Genomic DNA, 9,576 nt, shown 5'->3' with positions numbered 1-9,576 from the left:
CACATCCATCTTGTGGGGACTCTGGGTACACGGCAGGGTAATAGAGACCCTGTGTGAGATCCAGAGGAGCGTGGCGGCCTGATCCACCGCCCACCTCTTCCCATCTTCAAGCGCGACTAATATAAGACATATTTACGATTTCTACATTGGTGGCCTGTTCACCCAGAGCATCCGGAGCTCTGCACCGTGGAGCCTAGCAACCTCCACGAGACCGTCTGTGTTGTGTCTGTCTGTAACTGCAACTTAATCAAGCTTTCCAGCCTACACCATTGCCATCTCGGTGTAAGTAAACAATCTTTTAAACTACCGATACGCGTCCGTGCCTAATTCCAGAGCGAAGGCCTTCCCTCTCTGCCCCCGCATGCCCGGGCTGCTGGCCACAGCCCGCATGCAGCGCGAAAAAGGGCTTGGGGCGCTCCCGGCCTGCACAGGATGTAGTGATTTCTGTTTTCATACCCTGATTTTTTTTAAGCTCCTGTCTTAACCCCCACGGCCAACATCATCACCCTTATTGAAAAATGAAGCAAAGTATTCATTTATTTTTTGATCCATACATGGATTATTCTTAAAGATTGGCCTAGCCTCATGTCATATACACCCTATTTCTTTCCTTGTTCTCTTTTTATTTATATGGCTGAAGAACAGGGGGGGATCAACAGCAAATAGGCAGAGCTCTTTTCTCCCCAGCACCACCTGGGGTGACGAGGAACAATGGTCATAAGCTGATGGTGAATAGGTTTAGGTTGGAGATCAGAAGGCAATATTTTACAGTTAGGATGGCCAAAATCTGGAACCAACTTCCCAGGGAGGTGGTCCTTGCCCCTACCTTGGGCGAATTCAAGAGGAGGTTGGACGATCACCTGTCTAGGGTCTTGTGCCCCCAGCATTCATTCCTGCCTGCGGCAGGGGGTCAGGCTAGATGATCTGTTCAGGTCCCTCCTGACCCTAGCTACTATGAAACTATGAAATCTTTTGTTATTTAATTTTCCATGCAAAGTCTTACTTATATTGACTTTTGTCATTTCTCACTTTATCTGTATTCTTCCTTATCTCTTCTCTGATATTTAACTTTCTTTGCAGATCAAACTTTTTTTCCATTCCTTGTATGCTCCCTGCTTATGCCTGATATCATTTTTGAGGTGGTTGTTCATCCAGGTGGCTATGAATCCCTTCCCTATATGTTGTTTCCCTTGCTTGAGATACCAATTCAAAATGCTTTTACAACTTTTCATTTAAGAAATTCCAAGTCTTTCTCACATTCAAGCCCTTGAGCTGCTCAGTCCAGTTGACTTGACTTACTAGTTCCCTTAATTTCTCAGTTTGCCTTTTTTAGAATCAGTAACTTCAGCTGCAGGCATACTTTAGTTTATTCTTCCATTTGATTTAAATTGAATCTAAACATGATCCTTACATTCCAGATTATTTTCTACAACCAGCTCTTTGCTAATGCCCTCACTACTTTTAAAACCAAATCTAAAAGAGGATCACTACTTTTTGATTTATCAAGTATTTGGTTAAGCAATCTGTCAGCTATCAATGCCAGAAAAAGCATGCTCTACCAATTTTTGCAGCATTTGTTCTCTGATCTGCATCTTGGAAGTTAATGTCATCCATAATAACACATTTCATGGTAGCATTTATCTGTCTCATAACAGAGATCAGAGGCAGAAATCTCTGTCTCTATTCATAATCAACCCTGGAGGTCTATAGAAGACTCCATTCAATACTCCAGAGGAATCTTTGTTGCTATCTTTCCCTTAATTGATTCAAAAGACTCTGACTCAAAAGAATTGGTTTTATTTCTTCTTATTTCTTTACTATCACATCATTAAAGTACACTACTATCTCACCACCTTTCTGTGAGGTTGTCAGACTAATTTTTGGAAGGTATAGTTAGCCACAGCCTTCAAGATTAGGTCTTAAGTAACAAAAAAATCAATTATGGGGTTATCTCAGTAGTGATCCCAACTCTTGCCTGCCACATCTTGATGTAAAAGGGTTTCTATCGGGAGGGTTGAATTTTAAACACCACTAGACAACTTACTTGTTTCCAAAGGGGCTCAACCAAATTCTCCTGACTAGCTCTCACTCTCTTTGAAGTTGTCCCAGCTCCGGCACCATGTTCCCTGCGACGCTTCTTCAGCCCGTGTCTCCCAGCTTAGAATAATTCTTCTGAGTCCCTCAGCCAGCTGGCTGCTGGCTCACCACAGCCACAGCCCTCCCACCTGTCTTCCTGGGTTCCTCAATGTGCAGCATCACTCTCCTTATCTTTACCTGGGTCGTTCTCTGTCTCTCCCTCTTTCCAGGGCTGCTCTAGCTTTATGGAGCAGCAGCTCTGGAAACACAACTCCCGAGGAGCTCTCCTTTCCTTCACCGGCTCCTGTCAGCTCTTGGGCAATATCAGCACTGTCTTCTTCTCCTCCTTACACTTTCCCGTTATTTCTCTTTCCTGAACACTGCATACTCTCCAGCACCTGTGTTCTAGTCACAATTGTATTCCATGATACTTCTTGTACCTCTATAATATACTGTATTGCTAGTTCGTCCATTTTGTTCCTTTTTTTTTTACATTCTTGTAAAAACTTTTAGCTGATTCCTTCTGGCCATATTAGCTGATCCCTGCTGGCCATATTCAGTTCCCCAATGAGATTTGGCACTGTCCCTTTCCTAACTGCATCACTTCCCCAACTATAGCTCTCATCACTAGGGACCTACTTAAATTGCAGTTTCGCAAAAATGGCAGTTTCTGAAATAACCATGAAAAATGGTATTAACCACGATTTCCCAGGAAATCAACCACAAAAAAAAAAAAGACCGTAATAAAAACAAAATGCTGGCTCTCTAGTGGGAGCCAGGAGTCCTTGCTGCCACTGCAGCCCAGCCTCACAGCCTGTCCAAGAGAAATTGTGCTGGCTAGTGGGGTGACACGAAGAGCAGCGATCAAGATGGCAGCTGGTCCCTCGTGCCTCTCCACCGATCAACACTGAGGGCAGCCAGCAATCAAGATGGCAGTTGCCTCTCATCTCTGCTTTACCCAGCACTTCTCCACCAATCAGTGCTAAGGGATGGGGCCTCTCTGCCAATTAGTGCTGAGAGGCAAGGCTGCCACAAAATTACTCTGAAATTGGCTCTTTGCACCTTGACCAAGCCACAAAAATTGCTTTCTCTTGCTGCAAGTGAGGTAGGCCCCTACTCATCAGTATTAGTACTTTAGTACTCATATTGCTGTCCATCCGCCTAAAGATATTTCTTTATCTGCAGCTGCATCCTCATGTGCTTGGTTTTCCTCTTCCTGTGTACTAAACTAGAAGTTTTTAAGTTGTATCCAAACTGCAAACCAGACCAAGTAAAACGCAGGGTTACCAAGCAAAGTAAAAACATCACATGCACATATAACTCCACTCCACTCCACTCCCTGGTTCTTTTCAATCCAGTTACCCTGGATTTGGAGCATCAGCCATCTTGAGTTGAAAGTATCTGTAAATGTAGGCTATGAAGCACCTGATTAAGTAGGCTATAGCCTATGAAAGCTCATGCCTCTCTGAACAAGTTAAGTCTATAAGGCACCACACTGCCCTGCCTTCTGCTTAACTTCAGGTTAACATGACTAACTACTTCCCTATAAAAGGTGTCTAAGAAAGCAAAAAAGAATGATCAATTGGCAAAAGATAAAATAAATTCTGCATTCATTAGACAAGCAAGTGGAAACTGGAATTAAACTGAACACCTTAGCTTGCCTTGTTTTGTTAGTGTGAAGTCAAAAACAGAAAGGTATGTATGGAAATGAGAGACATAATTAGTTGTGTTAGTCTGAAGTCAAGTAGAAGGCAGGGTAAATTTGCACCTCAGAGACTAACCACAGTATATATATATATATATATATATATATATATATATATAGTGCTTTCTTTTGTGGTTTCTTTTTTCAGCTTTCAGTTTATTAAACCCTGGTCCGATTACTGGTATAAACTTACAAACTCACCACATATCTGGTCTGCAAATATGTTGGCAAGTATCATGCTAAAACTGTAAATTTATAGTGGATAGACTGAAGTCATGATGCATCATCTTTGAATATAATTACTGTAGTATTAACTGTATTACTGTAGTGCTGAGGAATCCTAGTTACAGACCCAACTCCACTGTAGCATATGCTGCATAATCACAGAAAGTAAACTCCACCAGGGTTTACAATCTAGGTGTAAGACAAGAGATGAATGCAGACAGAAGGGGCTATCCAAGAAAACAATGAAACAGTAATGGTCAGCAAAATTATTAGTGCTTACCATAGCTCTGGATTTAAATGTCTCTCCTGAACAGTAAAAAACAGTCAAAATGAATGCTAGAAGAAAGGTTTGAGAGAAAGACTGGCAGATCCTCAGGCAGATCACCCCACCAGGCCAGAGATCTGTGCTGATCAGTGCATGCTGCCTTGGAAAAAGTCAACCTTAAACATTCACCCACCGCCACTACCCAGAAAGCTGGACACCCATCAAGGTGGAGAGCCAACCCCCCGCCCCAGTTCAGACCCCCAGGGAATGCGTCAGGCCGGTGGAACCCTTGAACTTGCACATTCCCAGGGGCTTGAAGTCACAATGCAGCAGGGAGGAGCAAGCGGCGTCCCCAGCAGCCAGCCAGGGCTTGGCTCTTGATCTGTCAGCTGGAGACAGATCCCCGCATCCATGGGAGTGAGCCTCTCTGGATAACCAGGGGCCAAGGCAAGGGTTTGCACCATGCCTTTGAAGACCCACACTCCCTCCCAGCAAGCAGCGTTTTCGGGGAAGAGACTGGTATTCACAGGTAACTGATGGCGCTCAGAGCCCCTGGTATTGGAGGCCAGAGCAGCATTGCAGCCCCTACCTAGCCAACACCACTGGAGCCTCCTCCTTCAGCATCCTAGAGCTGCAAGAACTTTACTCCCCATTACACCCATGCATTATTCAGAAGCAATGTGGGTAGAGGAGTGGTAAGACACTGGCTTTGCTTTTGAGGCTGCAGCAGGTTCATTCTCTCAGCTGCTTTTCCTATCTGGCTTTCTTCTACCCGCTTTCTCTCCCTCCCCCCCTTGGTTAAACTGAGCAAGGCAATTTCTCCATGTTGCATCCAGAGGTATTTAGTTTTTATGCCCCAGAGGGACCCCCAGCACACAGAGGCAGTAACATGAACTTGACACTTTTTCCAGTGGGATGCCTTTGTGCTCTGCTCAGCAGAGCTCATTCCTTATTTAAAAAGTGTGGCCTGCATCTAGGTACTAAACAAAGGAACTTTATCAGCCTCTGAGAAGGGAGCAGCACCATATCTGAAGGCCTGTAGGAAAATCTCCAGCTGATAGCAAACAGGGATTTCTCAGCCTTACAGTTTAATAGCTGTTACAAAGCGGTATTCTTACTAGGAACACATTTGAATTTCAAATGTGGGGGGGAGGGGGAGCAGTACAAAGAACAAGCTTAGGAATTAACCTGAGGGACTGAAAATAAATATCGGTGTATTTAAAGTTTGAAAAGTGCCTCTCTTATGAGAGCCATTTTTAAAAAAAAACAACCAAAAAACAAAATGTAGAGCCTTCATATTAAATCACACTAGTAACAATAGGTGAAATTTGGATTATACCAAGTTAAAGATTATCTAACAGATTTCAGGGTTCTTTTATCTTACAGTAGTTGAATAACAGTTCACTGTAAAATCACTTAAATCCTCTCTTTCATCCTCAAAGGAAATAGGAAATAAAATGTCAGTTGTAGATATTATTTTATAATTAAAGTATGCACACTTCATACTGAATACATTAGGCTTTCATCTGTATATCATATGCAAGTATAGCTGTGACACTGTGGTATTGTCCCAGAAAGAAGCTCTAACTAAAATTATTGCCTTTCATTCCAAATTTGTGGACATTAACAGCTACTGAAATGAGCGTATCAGCACATCTAGAGCCATACAGAGGCAGCTGCCAAGCTGACCGTTTCAAGGTAGTACACCTGCATATTTCTGTAGAGGACTTGAAACTAAACAAACGCTAACAGGACTTCATTGAACAGCCTAGCAGAGTATTTTGAAAAGTGCTTTTTTCACACATTCTTATTTTTTCTATAGAAGTGCTGCTAAAGTAAGCTAGTTTTGACCTAACATAATCTCTCTGGGCCTTATTTGCCTCCTAAAAAATATCTTTGGGAAGTAGACAAGTTCTGCTGAAATGTCCACCAAGTTTATGATGTCATTTTCTCTAAATATCCCAATGGATATTTCACTTACAAGCACAAAGAAGAGGCTGGCTGGCTGGTTTCATACCGCCATGAATCTCTGGACATCAGAAGCTCCTTGGTAATGTACAGCTCTGAGCACATCTTTTTACAGCATCTGATGAAGTGAGCTCCAGCTTATGAAAGATTATAATATATATACAACTAAATGATATTATATACATAATTCATCACCATTCTTTGCCTGCTCCATGATGGTGTATGACTGTATATGTTATACAATAATAACAGATCTTTCACAGATCCCTTTGAAGTTAAGATGGGAGTTAAGCAAGCCTGCATCATCACTCCAGGACTCTTCTCAATATTCCTTACCGTGATGCTACATCTGAACACCAACAAGCTTCCAGTTGGAGTGGAGCTAAGCTATCAAATGGATGGTAAGCTATTTAACCTCAGCTAACTCCAGTGGCAATGCATAGGGGGTGCACGTGCACCCCCTGAGAGCTCTGGTGCACCCCCTGTCAGCCAGTGTTCCTGGGCAGGGAGGGCAAGTGTTCCCAGGCAGGTAGGGCAGGAAAGAGCAGTGGTGCCCCCCTTGAGAGCGCTGGCCAGGGAGTGGGGGCACCAGGAAGTGCTAGTGGCACACCGCTGTCACTTGCAGGTTGGTGGGATTGGCCACAGGAGGACTTCCCCCTGGTTGGCAGGATCAGCCATGGAGGGACTGCCCCCCAGTCACTGACTGTCCGCTGGGGGGAAGTGCCCACCCTGACTCAGGACACCCGTCGCCCATGGCTAACTCCAAGCCAAAACCAAGACCACCGGACCTTAGTCATTGAGCTCCAGTATGTTGATGATTCTATAGTGTGTGCTCACTCAGAAGCAGACCTTCAAGCAATCATCAATGTCTTTACTGAGGCATACAAGAAAATGGGACTGATGCTTAACATTCAGAAGATGAAGGTCCTCCATCAACAAGCTGTTCATGAGCAGTCTTGAGCTCTAGTCATTTAGATTCATGGTGAGACTCTGGAGAACACTGAGCATTTCCCATACTTCAAAAGCCTTCTCTCACAGAAGCCCGATATCAACAAAGAAATCGGATATGGATGAAGAAATCCAACATCACCTCAAGTATGCAAGTGCTGCCTTCAGATGCCTGAGGAAATGGGTGTTCAAAGATCGTGATATCAGATCAGAAACCAAGCTCATGGTTTATCAAGCAGTTGTGATCCCCACCTTACTGTACAGAACTGAGTTGTGGACAACGTACAGGAGATACCTCAAGTTGTTGGAGAAGTACCATCAGCACCACCTGCAGAAGAACCTTCAAATCTAGTGGGAAGACAGATGTACCAACATGAGTACTGAGGTGATGATTATCCAATATCAACTTCATTGGGCTAGCCCCGTGTCAGGGGTAGGTGCTGTAAGGCCTTGACCCCATCTGACCTGGTGTCTTCCCTGCAAAAGGACACCAGGATATGGAAAGGCTATCCTACCCACCAGCTGTGCTCTGATATTGTTTTCTCACCTGCCATGATTTTGATCTCACTTCTACTGGGGAGCTAGATCCACTGGGTGATACCTCAATGCCTGTTGGAGGAATTTCTTCATGGGGCTCCTCCCCTACACCCCACCCTTACCACTCCCCAATGTTAGTAGACATTTTGATCTCATAAGCAGGCCCCTTGGGCTACTGATGGTAGGTTTATCTGGGCCGCCCAGAATTTACATCTGGTCTTACTGTTAGGCATGACAAAGCCCTTTAGTGAGGCTGAAGATTCTTGACTTGTAGATCAGCAAAGACTCTTCCTCTGTTGTGGGGTACACTGACAGGAGGCTTCTGTGTATTCAAATCAATTCCTTTTTAATAGTCCCCACACAACCCAACATTAATTCATGGGCCCTGTGTTATCTTTGGGGTCAATTTTCCCCTGATAAACTGTTTTCTTTAATAGTCCCATGGGGGGGGGGGGGCACTCAAAAATGAATTCAGAACCAAAAAGAAACAACTCCAAAGTACTCAAGCAATGCTTCTATCAATTCATTCTACCCTCTGGAAGCCAATGTTGGCTACCAAGTCTGGCTCCATACTAAGGGGCCGCTCCCCTATCAATTTACTCTCAGTCTTCCAACAATCACAAAGAAAAACCAAATAAAAAACTGGCAAAGCCTTTCCCCTGGGCCCAGCTCACCATGGATTCAGGCTCCCACACCCCTCTTACCCAGTTCCTCTTCAGTCTGAGTGCCTAGCTTCAGTCAGTCCACTGATGTCCTGCACCCTGGTGCCTGAGGTAATTGGTGATCCTCTGATTGCCTGTGCTCACCACTTGTGCACTTCACCCAATGTTTGCTACCAACAGATGCAAGCAGGAGAGTGCTCCGGCATCTTCTCCACTGTGACGATGCAGTCTTCCCTCAGCTGCCTTCTCTGGGGCTGGAAGTACCTCTCTGGGCACTGCCGCCGCCAACCTGGATTGAGCGCTGGGTCTTGAAGTGCGGCACAATGCTCTGGTCCCTGGCAGCATCCCAGGCTCTGCCTGAGGTAAGTGGGAGAGCCAGATCAATCTCAGGCTTCCTTCTACTTCCAGGATCTCTCCTTCCACACCATGTCATCTAGATGTCTGATTCCAGACTCCCAAAGTAAGCTTTATTCTCCCAGCTCAGTCAAGAGGAGGGCAAAGAAAACACTTCAAGAACATCCTCAAGGCCAGCTTGAAAAAATGCAATGTTGACATCAACTCATGGAAGACTATTATGCAGGACTGCCCCAAATGGAGGAAGAGTCTGCTACAAGGAACTTAATATTTTAAAACCTCACAATGGCAACAGGAGATGGAAAAGTGGGAGCAGCAGAAACAGTGTGTCATGGACCAAACCAAGAATATGGCACCACCACCCTGCATGGAAACATGTCTGATTTGCAGCAGAGTTTGTTGATCCCAGATCAGCCCCGTCAGCCATCTTCAGGTGCACAGATAAGACAATCATGGAAGACAACCATTCTCAACTGCGAGGGGATTGCCTAGGAAGATAATATAAATACAGCTAGTCTATAGGGTGCAAATCTACCCTGCCTTCTTAACAATTTCCTAGGTGTGCGGGCCGGGAGCGACCCGAGCCCTTTTCCGCGCTGCACACGGGCTGTGGCCAGCAGCCCGGGCACGCCGGGTTGGAGAGGGAAGGCTGTCGAGCTGGAATTAGGCACAAACGCGTATCGGTAGTTTTAAAGATTGTTTACTTACACCAAGATGGCAATGGTGCAGGCTGGAAAACTTGCTTGAGTTGCGGTTACAGACAGACAACACAGACGGTCTCGTGGAGGTTGCTAGGCTCCACGGTACAGAGCTCCGGATGCTCTGGGTGAACGAGC

General features: G+C 44.9%; 1 protein-coding gene and 1 long non-coding RNA gene across 2 annotated transcripts in view; one reads left to right on the top strand and one right to left on the bottom strand.

Moving 5' to 3' along the window:
* Positions 1-9,576, bottom strand: part of LOC112550235 — a 25,417-nt gene that overhangs the window by 9,374 nt on the left and 6,467 nt on the right. The window lies entirely within an intron of this gene.
* Positions 4,681-9,576, top strand: part of CUNH4orf45 (chromosome unknown C4orf45 homolog) — a 72,825-nt gene continuing 67,929 nt past the window's right edge. Inside the window, 1 exon segment of the mRNA XM_025203596.1 lies at positions 4,681-4,800. Coding sequence (XP_025059381.1) covers positions 4,734-4,800 — 67 coding nt within the window. The 5' untranslated portion in view covers positions 4,681-4,733.

This window comes from Alligator sinensis, unplaced genomic scaffold (assembly GCF_000455745.1).
Source record: "Alligator sinensis unplaced genomic scaffold, ASM45574v1 scaffold1223_1, whole genome shotgun sequence".
NCBI lineage: Eukaryota > Metazoa > Chordata > Crocodylia > Alligatoridae > Alligator > Alligator sinensis.
The sequence above is the reverse complement of the archived record's forward strand: the minus strand, read 5'-3'. Positions and strand labels throughout refer to the sequence as shown.